The 15970-nt window shown below is 45.4% G+C and overlaps 1 protein-coding gene across 1 annotated transcript in view; it reads left to right on the top strand.

Annotated features, from left to right (window-relative positions):
- EXOSC9 (exosome component 9) overlaps nucleotides 1-15970 on the top strand; it is a 952766-nt gene that overhangs the window by 714850 nt on the left and 221946 nt on the right. Inside the window, exon 9 of the mRNA XM_044061532.1 lies at nucleotides 14057-14203. Coding sequence (XP_043917467.1) covers nucleotides 14057-14203 — 147 coding nt within the window. The remainder of the gene's footprint in view (nucleotides 1-14056; nucleotides 14204-15970) is intronic.

Here is a 15970-nt window from a genome sequence, read left to right as displayed (position 1 = left end):
AGTTTTTAGTAGAATCTAGAATAGACTTTGCCATTAAGAAAGAAGTAATTAGTGGACCATATAAGATATTGCATGAAAACTATAAGAATCAGAGGAAGTTAGGATTGGGAAGAGAGTGGATAAGCAATTCACAAAGAAACAATGGGGGTATATGTATGTCTCCAAATATGCAATAGCATCTAAAAGATTTAGGTTCTTTGCTTGGAAGTGTTTACATAGGTATTTTTATACCCTAAGTAGACTCCAAAGAATTTTTCCCTAGCGGACTTTAAAGATTCCTTGCAGACTGCTCTGTCGGAGATGCTCGGTGAGCACATTGGTGTAACTAAGGAAGTTTTTTTTTTTTTTTTTTTTAGCTATGATACAGAATTGGAATTGCCTAGACATAGTAAGGCCTTGCTGAGTCTATTATGTCTGCCAAAAAAAGCAATTACTACAAAATGGAAATCAAAGTCTAAACCAACTTTACTAGAAGTAACAGAGATAGTAATAGAGGTAAAATAACTGGAACTGGGATATTTAGAAAAAGGTAGGAGTAAATTACATAAGAAAAAAATACAAGCAGAGGAGGAACGAGGTTTAAAAGAATGCAGGAATTGAATGAGCTATGTAATTGTTGACTGACAATGACTGAATGTATATTATGAGTGATGTATAACGTTTGCAGCTATAGTTGTGTCAGCATGATTTGTGATGTATAATGTTTGCAACTGAGATTGTGTCAGTGTGGTTTATTTTCATTTATAAAAGACAAACAAGGAATCATACAGGTAAAACCCAACATGAAGACTTGCAGAACCTGTGCTGCCCAAAAATTACTTGGAAATGTACTTCCAAAACAAATAATTTATTACAGAGAGGTTAAGCACTTTCATTCCAGCTTATTACTAAGGAGCGTCCTTAGAACAAATCAGTTAATTACCATATTTTAAATGCTATTCACTCTGTCACATGGTTGAAAACCTCCAATAAAATCCTTTTAGTAATTTAATTAATCCAATGTTAAAAACAATAAAAGAAAACTTAAAAAAAAGCATTATAAAGCTTTAAGATTGGATTGATGGACACTGAGTCATCGAGACCCAGAAATGCTGTTGCATTAAATAATAACTGCCATTTGCGCTCACATTTATTTAAATGTTCATCAGTCACAAAACCTCTGACGTAGCTAATAATCTGATGTTCTTCATGTTTCATAGGTTCATAGGTTCATACTAGGATAGCTGCCCTAGGGCATTTATAAGCCTAGCCAGAGTGTGTTTGGCTTTCGCCACCCATTTTAAATTAATTTTGCTATGCCCTTTTTCGAGGTTAGTATACTGTGCCTCTGTCTAACAGTGACACAGAAGTGATACCCGGGGTAAACCTACAATCTCCCATCCACTCATCAAGATTCCTCTTGAAGAGAGTCAATGAGGGACTCTGCCTAACCTGGACTGGGATTTTATTCCAGAGTGAAGGAAGCCTCTGGGTTATGAATCTGTCCCTCCAGCATGTCCTATTTATTTCAATGCTGAGGTTCAAGTCTCTCGAGTGTGTAGCTCGATGGGATTTGGATTTTCTGAGGTGCAGCATGTCCATTAATTCCGGGTTGGACATGGCTTTATACGTCGGCCACAGATCGCCTCTGAGCAGGCAGTATGCCACTGAGTAGAGCTGGAGTTTCTTTAACCGGGCAGCATATGGCATCTGTTTGAGCCCTTTGATCCTCTTGGTGAGGTACTTTTGGGGTCTTTCCAGTTGCTGCAGGTGTCTGGTAAGGTACATCCCAAAAGGGGCATTGTACTCGATTATGGGCCTGATGAGGGATGAGTAAAGAGGCACGATGACCTCCCCTGATCTAGATGTGAATCCCTTCATGATTAGGTGGGCTATATAAAATGTTTTTCTAACCACTTTGGCCACGTGGTCGTCAAATGAGAGATTGCTATCAACTTGGGTCCTCAGGTCCCTAATTACGTCTTCTGTACTTAATGGATTACCACCTATGTGGTAATTTGTGGGCACTTTGTTTTTGCCAAAGGGGATGACTATACACTTTTTGGCATTAAGCTTGAGGCCATGGCTCTGGCACCAGTTGTCTGTTTCTATGAGGCCCTTTTGGAGGATGCTTGTGTCAGCTGGAGAGTCTATTACGGTGCCCAGTTTGCAGTTATCTGCGAACTTGGTCAGCCACAGTCCTTCCGTGTTGGCCTGTACCTCCGAGAAATGTATACCGAACGAGAGGTCCCAGAACTGAGCCTTGTGGGACGCCACTTGTAACTGGTTTGGAGTCTGACATGGCTCCAGCAATTCTAACCATGTGGGTTCTGTCCTTGAGCCAGTTTGCAACCCATCTAGTGACATAGGGGTTTATATTTAAGCTGGTGAGCTTATCTATAATGCCCAAGTGGGGTATTGTATCGAAGGCTTTTGCGAGGTCCAGGTAGGCTGTGTGGACCACCTCCCCCTCGTCAATGGCCTTGGTGACTGTTTCAAAAGAAATCGACCAGGTTTAAGAGGCAGGATCTGCCCTTAACAAAGCCGAACTGGGTAGGATCCAGTGTCTGTAGGTCCCCAATATCTTTATTTATGAGGTCCATGATGATCCTTTCCATAGCTTTGCAGACCAAGCTAGTCAGGCTTATGGGGCGATAGTTTCCAGGATCCGTTGAGGCACCACCTTTGTGGAGAGGGACCACTGTTGCTGTACACCACTCTTTGTGTACATATCCTGTAGTAAGGCTGAGATTGAACAGTAGTTTTATGTTTGGGTTTAGCTCTTCTTGGAGTTCATGTAGGACGCAGCCCTGGACACCGTCTGGTCCCATTGATGTTGTGCGTTTTGCTTTGGAGAGGGCGGCTCTTACCTGAGCATCTGAGATGTCAGGGGGGTAGCACTCTGCTGGGATAGATATTTGCCCTTTTGGTGGGGAGGGGGTGGGGAGAAGTTTGCGCTGAACCTGTCAACTAGGATGTTGGCAATGTCTCTGGGTTTGATGTATTTTTTGTCATTTTGGACTAATTCTGAGCATATTTGGGAATTCCCACCCATGTTCCTAACATAACTAAAGAAAGCATTGTGATTATCCTTGGCTATGCAATTTTTCTCTCGAAGCTGGCCTTAGGCGATTTTATGAGTGCCCGTAGTTTTTTTTGCTAATACTGATCAGAGATGCCTCCCTTTTTGGGATTTTGCTTTATCGTGTAGTAGCTTCCTCCTCCTATTGTATAGTTTAAGTCTGGGGTCCACCAGACAGGACGTCTGCCTTTGGAGGATTGGGTCTTGGTTTTATTTGGGATTGCATGATCCATGCATTCCTGAAGGTGTTCATAGAATGCGTTTATAAAGGATTCTGCGGTCTGGGCCATATTTTCCACAGGCCCAGGGGCTTTGAAGGATTCCACCTCAGTTTTGAGGAGTGTGAAATTTGCTTTAGAGAAGTTTTTCACTGTGGTTTTCTGGGCAGGGGGTGGGGTTCAGGAAGTGAATATCCAGTGAGATTAGTTTATGGTCTGAGATTAGTTTATGGTCTGATCTTACCAGTGAGGGATACACTTCTGGTCTGGAGCATAGAGTCCCCATGTTGGTGATCAGGTCCAGTATGTTTTCCTCTCTTGTGGGAGTGGTAACAAGTTGTTTCATAACATTTGAGTTTATAAATTCTAGGAACCTTTGGGCTAGGGTGTTGGAGCTAGAGTAATGCTCCCAGTCTATGTTTGGGAGAAGTCGCCCAATATAATGGTGTTTGGAGAGACCTTCATATTTTCCAGTGTTCTCAGGAAGGCCGAGTGGGGTTCCTGGGTTTGGGAGGGTGGTCTGTAGCAGCCTATAAACTGGAAGGCAGTTTTACCCACTGTTAGTTGCACATGGATAGTCTCCGATGCTTCGTGCTGTGCTATCAACCTGGAGGTGTGGGTATCTTTGATGAATATTGATACTCCCCCTCCTTTTGTGGTTCGGTCCACTGTTCGGTTCACTGTTGCAGTCATCACATTTGGGTTATCTGCTTGCAGTAGCCCTTAGTCGGCCTGATTAACAAAGTCTTGGGTCCTGTGTCGGTTGCTGTCTCCTCTTCTGTGACGTCAGGTCCTCGGGGGTATAAAACATGCAGCCAACGTCATTAAATCAGTCTTTCTTGCCATGTGGTGCCCGAAGCAGAAGCAGTTCGCAAGTGCCGGTCGGCTGACTCCTGAAAGTTTCATTTTCAAGTTTCAGAACTAAAGTCTTCAACTAAAAGCTCAGTACCCCGTTGGAGAAACTTTTTTTTGCTCTAAACCGATGTCAGTAAAAGTAAATAATTGCATTTCCTGTGGAAAGCAAATACTGTATAAAGATTTTCATTCGTACTGTATTCCTTGCCTAGGCCCTGACCTCGATGTACCTCAATGTCTGTTTTGTGCCTTATTTAAACCACAAACTATCTGCTGTCAGTATATTTCCGCTTCTAAATATTTTGGTGCTCAGTTTAATTATTCCGATATGTCTTCGGTAAGCCATCTGACTACCAACATTCCAAAAAAACGCAAAGATAAAGACAGAGACAGGCCGCCGAAACGGTCCGAGTCAGCTTAGTGAGGCGCTTTTGCAGCCCCTAATACCCGCTACTTCAGATTCGCAGGCCTCTACTGAGACCCATTCAGAGTCCGGTGTGCTACGAGATGATTCATCTGTGGAACCTGCGGATGTGTCTGCCTTGGATGGGTCCGGAGCCACTTTGCATGCACCAGCTTCTGAGGGTGTTTTCAGGCCTACTGACTTGTATATTAAACTGACACCGTCTTCTTCTTCAAGGCCTAAAACTCGAACCATGTGTAGAAAACTGACTCCCAGACCGCATGGTCAGGCCTCTGTCTAAAAAACAAATGATAAGAATGACTGAAGACTTCATTACTTTTATCAGGGGAAGCCAACCTTTGCCCTCTGAGAGACCTAGGACTGAGTTTGCTTATGATACTTCTGACCAGGATTCTGAAATTTCTGATCTGAAGTAGTTAACGTCATTTGATCAGCAACCTGTGGGTATCGGATCCGATTCTGATCCAAGCCGGCAGCTTTCCTAGCTAAAAGCTCCAAGCTCCTCCCCCTACCCATAATGCCCTGCCACCTCCCTCTAACCCTCGGATCTCGTTTGCCACGGCTTCTGTAAGCTTCTTAGAACGAGCTCCGAGCGTGGTATTGAGTTTAGGATTTTATATATACTTTTCTGTCTAAATTTCTCTATCTTTGTGTGTGTGAACTCACTTCTTATTCTATTAGCCTTTGTGGGTAGTTTTAAAAAACTTTTAGTTAGTTTAGTTTATTCCCCTCTCCCATCTGTGTGTGTGAAGGTGTGTGTGTGTGTGTGTGTGGGGGCTGTACTTTTCTTCCAATATGTCCGAAGGCCCAAAAGCTGTGTTCTCTAAATGCTCCGAGTGTGGCCATAAGTTGTCCCCAGCGGATGGCAACACTTGGTGTGTCATTTGCCTGGGAGTTAATCACCTTACTTCAGGCTGCACTATTTGTGCAGCCTTCAACCCCAGGGAGTTGAAGGATAGAAGGGCGAAGCTTATCCTTGCGGGCCTTTTTCCCCCGGATTCCACTTCGTCCTACTCTTCCTCTGTGGCACCAGCCGTGGCTGTTCCACCTACCGCCTCCGATCCCCTGGCCGGGACTCGACCTCCCTCTTTGGCCCAGCAGGAAAGGGACAGCAAAAAGAAAGAGAAAGAAGGACAGGGAGCGGGAAAAAGAGAGGCACTGTAGTCACAAGAGGCGGTCCGAGTCGGCTCCATCGGCTCTGCCGTCCAAGCAGCTTGCCTCTCCCTTTAAGGTCTCTGGGCCTTCTCCCTCCCGGCTCCGTTCTTCACATTTCTCCCCGGAGGAGGAGACCTGGTCACCTTCGAGGTCATCTAGGCGGCCTTCCCGGCTGGCCTTGGTGGCCTCGTCCAGATCAGGGAGGAGTTTATCTGACACAGACATGGACCGGATGATGCGTCTGTTTCTTCACCCCAGCTGCAGATGGGACTGCTCTTGCCTCCCCTCCCCCCCCCTCTGGGGGGGAGCTTGACCCCCTTTTTTGCCCCATTGCTCCTTCTCCGACCCACTGTCAGGGTTCGGAGCTGTCGGATCCGACTAGCTTCGGAGCCGGGGTGGTGTTGGTGCCGACAGTGTTCCCTACTTCGGCGCTGACTGTACCCTTGAGTCTGTCGGATCCTTTTTCGTGTCCGAGCTCTCGGGGCCGTGAGTTGAGTGTCTGATCCGGGGGGGGGGGTTAGTGGACCTTCGGCTCCGTTGAGGTTGGAGCACACTACCCTTTCGGATCCGATTGGGTCACCTCCAGTGCCGATTCGCACGTCGGATCCGAGGGGACTGCTTTCGGATTCTAGGGAAAGCAGCTCTCCCTCGGCATTCAACGTCATGGAGAGGGTCCTTCCGAGGGATTCGAGGCCCCAGGCTCTTGCTACGGATCCACCCGCCATTCACTCTCAGACGGGCCTGTCTTCCATCATCCGGCCCCAGGGACAGCCTGCGCCTATGTCCCAGATAGTTCCCGTTGGAGGAACAGGACATTGTTGGTGAGGCCTCTTCGGACAGCACCCCCGAGGAGGTCCCTCACAAACGAAAGTGCAAGAGGAGGCACTTGGACTCACCTGAGTCCCTCACAGAAGACATGGACTTGGAGGAAGGGGAAGGTTCCCCAAGTCACCCCCCGAAGACGTCTCCTTTGGAGACATTATGGAAATGTTATGCATTAGAGGGGGGTGGTCTGCCCAAAAGCCTTTCTCGGATGAGTCTATGTTTCTGGAGGCGTTTGACTACCTCTTGGGTGTCCCTCCCGCCGACCCCCTGGTGGACCTCATAACAACCATGGCATGGAAGGAGCCAGACACTGTCGAGCCAATACCAAAGAAACCTGACAGGATACTCAGCCCTCCCACGGACAGGACAGTTTGGAGCAAGGGTGCCCCAGTGGATGCCATAGTGGGTGGCGGCTGCCACTAAAAAGGAATTGGCACAAGAGAGTTCCTCGGTACATCCTCCAGACAAAGAGTCTCAGATGATGGACTGCCTTGGAAAGCAGATGTTCGCTTCAGCGACCTTCTCTGTAAGGTCACTGAATTATATGGCACATGTAATTCGGCTCCAGCGGGACCTTATCAAAGAGTACGCTGGGTCACCCCCAGAGTCCATGTCGGCTGAGGACAAACGGACCTTCTCAGCTTGGATGGCCACTCTCAAGTCGATTACTAATACATCTATGTGGCTTCTCTCCCATGCCACAGAGGGAGTGGCTAGAGCCAGCAGAACAGGCGTGGTCTTACGCAGACAGGCCTGGCTCCGTCTCTGCGATTTTGCGGAACCCTTCAAGGCGTCCTTTGCAAATGCCCCTTTTGACGGTTCTACGCTTCTTGGCAAAACCATACGCGATACGCTTCTCCAGAGCGAGAAAGACGGGAAAACGTCTGCCGTCAGGATCCGCTTCTCGGCTCCTCAGAGGTCCTACTCTAGGAACCAAAGGGGACAAAAGAAGATGTGGTTCCGGAAAGCTCAACAATCCTGTTTCGCTCCGGATCCTTCGTCCTTCAGATGCAGAGGAGGACAGGGTGGAAGAGGACAAAAGAAGATGTGGTTCCGGAAAGCTCAACAATCCCGTTTAGCTCCGGATCCTTCGTCCTTCAGAGGCAGAGGAGGACAGCGTGGGTGGATGCCGGCCCAGAAGCAGAGGGGGGGGCTGAAGAATTTCGTGTCGAGGGAACCTTTTTCCGATCGACCCGCGCAACAGCCCTGAGGGGTTGCCCGACTGCTCTTCTCTGGAGGCAGTCGGGGGGTGCTTCTCGAGGCACCTAGCAAATTGGGAGTCCATCACGACAGATCGCTGGGTGCTCCAAATTATATCCAGAGGCTATTCTATCCCTTTCCTAATGTATCCTCCCCAGTCAGGGAGTCTCCCCGATGTTTCACCCAATCAGAGGAAGGCAGCAGCCTTCGAAATACGAGAGCTGCTAAGAAAAAGAGCCATCCAGCACGTCCCCCTCAGGCAATCCGGATCGGGCTTTTACTCCAGGTTCTTTTTGGTGCCAAAAAAGATGGGGGACTTATGACCCATTCTCGACCTGTCCACACTGAACCTGTCAATCGCCAAAGAAAAGTTCCAGATGGTCACTATTCAATCCATTCTCCCACTTTTACTGGAGAACGACTGGATGTGCTAGATAGACCTCAAGGATGCATACTTCCACATTCTAATGGACAGGCGATCCAGGAGGTTTCTCCACTTTCGGCTGGGAGCCAGCCATTATCAGTTCAGGGACCTACCTTTGGTCTCACCACGGCCCCCAGGGTGTTCACCAAGGTCATGGCAGTTGTAGGGGCCCATCTGAGGCTTCAGGGAATACAGGTCTTTCCTTACCTGGATGACTGGCTCCTAACCGCCCCCACCAGGCATCAGCTTTGTTCAGGCAGGGACTATTTCTTACATCTAGCCCGCCACCTAGAAATCACGATCATCCACAAGAAGTCCTCCCTTCAACCAACTCAGATTTTGGACTTCATAGGGGCCAGGATAGACATGATACAGTCCAAAGTCTTTCTGACGGCGGACAGACTTCGCAATCTAAACCTTCACATTCTCGCTCTTCTACAACCATCAGCGTGCCCCCCACCCCCACCCCCAGAGGGACTAGTCCTGAGGGCCCTGGGGTCCATGGCAGCGGCCATCAATCTGTCGCCTATTGCACGTCTGAAAATGAGAATCCTTCAATGGACCTTACAGGTTCAGTGGTCCATCCTACATCATCCCCTGTCTACACCTATACCCCTCAGCAGGATTTGCAGGGAGTCGCTACTTTGGTGGCTCCGCTCCAGAGACCTCCGGGAAGGGTGCCCCTTCGTCTTATCCCCACCCCAAGTCACGGTGACCACGGACGCATCTCTCCTCTGGTGGGGGGCAGATCCGTCCAAGGCATGTGGACTCACACAGAGACCTCATTGCATATCAATGTCCTGGAGGTGAGGGTGGTGCTTCTAGCGTTGCAGGCTCTCCATCCCCTTCTTCCTCCAGGGACTGTTGCAATTCAAACAGACAACATGTCTGTAGTCTGGTACATAAACAAACAGGGGGGGTACCAGATCTTACCTACTTTGCAGAGAGGCCATGAGAGTGTGGGAATGGGCGATATCCACCAACCGTTTTCTCATAGCAACGCACATTCCGGGTCGGTCAAACATTTTAGCGGACAGGTTGAGTCTAACGATCCTCTCACCTTACGAGTGGTCTCTGCACCTAGTGGTAGCGGAGCAAATCTTCCTCAAATGGGGTCAACCTTGCTGCGATCTGTTTGCTTCGCCTTTGAATACAAAGTGCAGCGAGTTCTTCGTGCTAATCCCCCCACCAGGGAAAGTCCCCAGAGACACTCTGGTTCATGCTTGGCCATCCGGTCTTCTGTATGCTTATCCTCCCCTTCCATTAATGACAAAATTCTTGCAGAAAACTCGTCGGTTGGGGAGCAGAGTTATCCTCATAGCCCCATTCTGGCTTCGCCAAACTTGGTTCCCATGCCTATGGTCTCATCTAGTACATCCTCCCTGGATTTTAGATCCCATTCCAGATCTGATCTCTCATTCTTTAGGATTGAAGACCCCCTGACCTGGACTACCTCAAGCTTTCAGCTTGGTTGATCCAGTTCCATTGATGGCTAGGACTCCCGGTATATCTTCCTCAGTTAAGGCCATCCTGGTGGCTGCCCATAAACCGTCTACCAGGAAAATCTACAAGAGTAAATGGAAACGTTTCTCTGTCTGGGCGGAGCATAGGAATTTGGATCCCTTCACGGCTCCTATCCCAGCAGTTCTAGACTTTCTATCCCATACTTTTCATCAAGGAGCTAGTTCTTCTACTGTTAAAGTTCACTTGGCAGCTATTTCCCACTACCACGTTGGAAACAGTTTAGGCCCCCTAGCTTCCTCCAAGATTTGCAAAACATTCCTGAAAGGAACTTTTCTGTTAAGACCCCCTGTTAAAGACTTAGTTCCTCCATGGGATCTAACCCTAGTTCTACAGGCTCTGACTGGTCCTCCCTTTGAACCTGCGGCTTCAGTCGACTTAAAATATGTATCTTGGAAAACGGTCTTCCTGATTGCCATTACCTCAGCTAAGAGGATATCGGAGCTTCACGCTCTTTGCAGTAAGCCTCCATATATCATCTTTCATAAAGACGGGGTTTCCCTCAGGACTAACCCCTCCTTTCTGCCTAAAGTGGCTTCAAAAGCCAATATCAACCAGTCCATCAATCTACCTGTCTTCTTTCCTAAATTTCAAAACAAAGGAGAGTATAGACTCCATTGTCTGGATGTTCATAGACAGTTACGATTTTACTTAAACAGAACAGCCGATCTTCGAAAATCAGATCAACTTTTTGAGTCATTTGCTAAATCCTGTCCTAGTAAACCAGTGACTAAAGTGACCTTAGCTAGATGGATTGCCCAATGCAGCCTTCTCGCATACAAACGCACTGGTCGTCCTGAGCCCCTGAGGGTGCGAGCCCATTCTACCCGATGGCTACTTCTGCTGCTTTCTGGTCAAGGGTTTCTTTGGATGACATTTGCTCAGCAGCTACTTGGGCTTCCTCTCGTACCTTTATTACACATTATAAGTTGGATTTAATATCCAGAGGACGCACATCTTTTGGCTCTGCAGTGCTCCGGAATATCCTTCCATGCGGACCTCCCAAGTTGTTGGTAGCTGGGGACTCTGTCCCACAGGTTGCTGATCAAATGAAGTTAACTACTTCAGATAAAGAAGTTATGTACTCACCATACCGTTCCATCTGAGTAGGTAACTTCATTCATCAGCAACCAACCCGCCCTCCATCCCCCGGACCCTTAGTTCGTTATGAAAGGATCAGGATACATCACTTCCAGATGACATCAGGTGGAATGTATAGTACTCCTTTCTGGTATTATAGTAATTTTCTATGACATTATGGCAAACTCGATCTGAGGGTTAGAGGGAGATGGCAGGGCATTATGGGTAGGGGAGGAGCTTGGAGCTCGGATCTTTTAGCTAGGAAAGCTGTCGGCTCGGATCGGATACCCACAGGTTGCTGACAAATGAAGTTACCTTCTCAGATGGAACGTTATGGTGAGTACGTAACTTCTTTATTCCTCTGACCAGGATTTACCCTTCTCTACCTATGAGGATTCTGATGCTGAGGACTGCATTCCCTCTGCTTCTCCCACAGAGGATTTCCCTTTTGGTGAAACCTTGCATACTCTCAGGGAGCATTTTCATTTTGAAAGTCAGGATTTCTCTTATTCTAAAAAGAGGCTTAGGGATTTCTTACTCCTGCCCCAGCACAGGCCTTTAGCTATTCCTCCTGTACTGGACATTGTTGAATGATGCCTTTTCGGAATCTAGCATGGCTCCGGACTCTTTATCTCCTGCTCCCAGAAAACCTGATCGATATTACAGGGTTCCTGACTCTCACAAGTTCCTTTTCAAAATGTGGATCCTAAAACCATTTCACAGGGACCCAAGGGCATTAAAGCTTCTACTACCAAAAATTCTACCCCCTCTTATAGAGACTCCAGGGAGCTGGCTAGATGGGCTAAGAAGTTGTACACTTCTGCAACTTTGGCCATTAGGGTCTTGAATTGCCAGTTTCATATGTTAAAATATCAGCAGCATATTACTGGATTGCTTAAACAGAAAATGATGTTGATTCTTGATTGTGCTTAAAATAAGGATTTATAGGATTTAATGCATTCTGCTGAACAAGTTGGTAAACATCTGTTGCCATGTGGTTTTGATTCACTAGAGGCATCTTGCAGGGCTGCTGTAACTGGGTCTGTACTTAGAAGGCATGTTTGGCTTAAGGAGCAATCCTTGCCAGATTATGTTAAAGCGAAATTACTGGATGCTCCCTTAAATCAGGACCGCCTCTTTGGCAACAAGGCAGAAGAATTTCTTAAAAAGATGGAGGAAAAAGCTAACTCTATGTATAGCAGCTTCTGTAATACACACTGAATAATTGAACTCACCAAAACTGTTTTTATTTTATTTTTAATACAGGAAACGAGGAGAAAAATTTGAGCTACAGATAGGAATGTTGATCCATTCTCAGCACCAGTATCAGATATTCTGCTCTTGCTTAGTTACCCCATTTAAGGAAGGAGCTAGCTTCTCTACCATTAAACTTCAATTAGCTGCTATTTCTAATTTTCACACTGGTAGTCAATCTCGTTCCCGGTCTACCTTTAGTTTATACAAATCCTTTATGAAAGGTATTTTCCTGTTGAGGCCACCTATTAAAGACCCCCTCCCCTGCTCGGTATTTCACTGTCATACTGCAGGCTTTAATTCATGGACCCTTCTAACCATCTGCCTGTTGTGACATGAAGTTTTTATCGTGGAACACTAATGTTTTGGTGGCTGTAACTTTGGCAAAGAGAATTCCAAGCTGCAAACCTTATCCTCCAAACCTCCTTACATAATTTTTCATAAAGACAGGGTCTCTTTACGTATCAATCCCTCTTTTATGCCTAAGCTAGCCAAGGAAACCAATATCAGTCAGTTCATTCACTTAACATTGTTCTGTCTGAATTTTTCTGATTAAAGGGGAGTACATTCTTCATCTTCTCGATGTTCATAGACAATTACATTTCTATCTGCACAGAAATAAACACACGAAGTCTGACCAATTGTGTCCGTAGCCGTTTCAGCTAACAAAATAGGCCAAGTGGTTTACAAGATTATTTGAGCAAAATGGATAACTGGTTGTATCTCTTTCATTTATTCACAAAAGGGCCTAGAATTACCTGAGACTCCTAGGGCACATTCCATTAGGGCTATGGCTACTTCTTCCACCTTCTCATCTAGATCCTCCATTGATGATATTTTGTGTAGCAGTGACATGGTCTAGCAGTCATACCTTTGTGGCACATTGCAAGTTAGAAATCATTTCTAGGAGCAGGGCTTCCTTTAGCTCGATGGTGCTGTGGCATATCCTCCCATGAGGGCCACACGAGAATTCCATATCTGGAGACTCTGACCCGGTCGTGAGGAGGAATAAAGACTAGAGCATCAGATGAAAAAGTTATGTCTTACCATAACTTGAAATCTGTGTTGTCCATCTTTATTCCTCCTCACTTTCCTGCCAGCCATCCCTCTTCCTCAGTCTTCTAGAGGATCATGGAACATGGCAGGATGCTTAGGTCCCATGTCTGAGCCTCATCTGCCATTCTTTTGCTGTCTGGGTGTTGGATGTATGGAATCTGCAAATTTGATCTGAGGTGCTTGGGTGGGAATACCGCATTATGCGTAAGAGAGAGGAGCTCGAGAGTCTGATCCAAGTCTGGAGATTGAGGCCAAGTCACATCTGATGGTTAGATCAGAGACCCTGTCATGAGGAGGAATGAAGACAGACTTACACATATGAATGCCAAGTTATGTTAAGACATGAATTTTATTATTTTCTCTTCTGTTTTAGTAGTTCTGTAACATGCACTTTTTGTCATCTGACCATCAACTGATTGTTTTTATTAGATTTGTACGCCTTGTTTAATGTATGCATTTTGTGTGGAGCTTTTCTCCCTGGGCCTCTTTTAGAAGGTGCTTTGTGCCCAGTTGAACTATCCCTGTAAACAAATGCTAATAAATAAGTAAATCTAACAATCATGCTGTGGCTCAGAAGCAGTGGCATCTGTGAATGCAATATGTTTTTTTTCCATCTGCTCTGATCTTTATACCTATGATTTTGGTACTGCCAAAGTCTCCTGATGCTGACTCTGCCAGTAATATTAGGACACTCATTGGCTCCAGATGCATTGTAATTAAACTGCCAAAGTTGTAAGCATGAGCTGATTTATAGTGGTAAAGCAAAAACACACTTCCTTGTCACTGAATTTAGAAAATCTGAATTAAACATTGAAGCATCTTACTGTTCACTATTTTTTCATTGGAGCTCAGCATTGTCTTAGGAAAACTAAAATATGGAATGGTTATTCAATCGTAGGTTCACATTTTTGTATAGCAGCTTCTGTAATACACACTGAATAATTGAACTCACCAAAACTGTTTTTATTTTATTTGTAATACAGGAAACGAGGAGAAAAATTTGGCTTTGCAGAGTCTCTCCCTGACCAGAAGATTACAGCTCTCAAGATGGATGTTACAACAATAGATACAAGTGATGCAGAAGACACTGCTAGAGAGGTTGTGGAAAAGGCGGAACCACCAATGGAAGTGTATCCTTGGAAAAATGGAAATGATGACAGAAGTGTGCGTGTGTGTGTATGTGTGTCTACTTTCCTTCACTGAAAACTCATTTCACTGAATTTCCATTCACCCTCAATCGCTGAAAACTCAAATCACTGACGACTCATTTCACTGAATCACATTTCACTGAATGTAAGTACTGTTGGGCAAATAAAATGTATATGCCCTTTTCCCCACATGTAGTGCGATCCTGCAGTTGTCATATATCGTTAGGGGGGTGTGGGGGCACAGCCCCCACCTACTTAGCTTTCAGTGAAATGAGATTCATAAATATGAAAGCTAACAATTGTTTGCGTCTTTCGGCTTTTCCCGGTTAGGGGTCACTACAGCGGAACTCCGGTCCGCTAATGATTGGCAGTAGAGTTTTTTACGTGCTGGCTTGCCGGGCCCAACGCACAACCTTCAACAAAGGAACGCCCATTCAAGCATGTCACCACACAGAAGACGCTCTAACTGAGAATCGAACAGGCAGCGTCTAACTGTGAGGCGACAACACTACCGCAGCACCATCACTGCAGTCTAACAATATAAAACCAAAAGTATGTGGGTGGCTGTGCCCCCCCACTATATATACCAACTCCAGGATCGCACTATAGTGGGGAAAAGGGCATATACATTTTAGTTGCCCAGCAGTACTTACATTCAGTAAAATGTGATTCAGTGAAGTGAGTTTTCAGCAATTTGGTGCGAGTGGTTTGAAATTCAGTGAAATGAATTTTCAGTGAATGAAAGTAGACATATATATATATATATATATATATGTGTGTGTGTGTATGGATGTAATATATATATATATATATATATATATATATATATATATATATATATATATATATACACATGTGTCTGTGTGTGCGCGTGCACACCACTTATAGCTTCTTTCTTGAATGTCTACTCATAATGTAAAGTAATGAGTCTCCATCATCCCACATCTTTCTCTCAGCTGTCCCTGATGTTGCCTAATATTTATTTGCTGTGTTCCTTAAAAAAATGTTTGAATTTCTAATAGGTCTGGCAGGACTACAGTGGTCAATTAACTCTGCCATTGTAGTTTCATAATACAGATTGTTCTGGAAAGACATGCTAATGCAAAACTTCCTCTTCTATTGCATTGTTTCAGTGAATTAGACTAGTATTTAAAAATGTTCTTGATTTGGGGTCTGTCCATCCATTCACATCCCCCTTTTTCCCATTTTCACACAAAGAATTGGGGTGTCACTTCAGCAGTGACCATCATCTGGAGCCAGTATCTCCCCATTATTGTCTTTGTCTGGAATTTTTGAGTGAAGAAGCTAAATACTATAATAAATTCTCTCTCACACACATGCATACACACGCACGCACACACACACGTGCATGCGCACATTTTCTTCTAATGCAGTTAGTTGCATTAGCTTTGTTTTTATTTGTTTTCCCAATGTAGGTTTTCAAGTGCCATGAATAGCAATGAATGATGCAAAATGGCAGTTTGTTGCAACTTTTTTACGGTTTTATTCTTTTCTTTGTTTATTTATTTTATTTTATTTTTTTAACCGAGACTCCCTAAACATTCTCATTTAGTGAATGAAACCCAGCATAATGGTAGTTTGTTTTCCTCCATATTTCACTGTGGCTTAATATGCTGCAGAGAACTTGCGGACTTGATACTGGGCTGTCCGGATAATACTCTGTTGGAGATCCATGGTCTCAGAGCATGAGCAGTTTGAATTAATTGTGCAGGTAGGATATGAGTTTTT

The sequence above is a fragment of the Protopterus annectens genome, chromosome 2.part0 (genome assembly GCF_019279795.1).
Source record: "Protopterus annectens isolate FY-2018-M chromosome 2.part0, PAN1.0, whole genome shotgun sequence".
Lineage (NCBI taxonomy): Eukaryota > Metazoa > Chordata > Ceratodontiformes > Protopteridae > Protopterus > Protopterus annectens.
The sequence above is the reverse complement of the archived record's forward strand: the minus strand, read 5'-3'. Positions and strand labels throughout refer to the sequence as shown.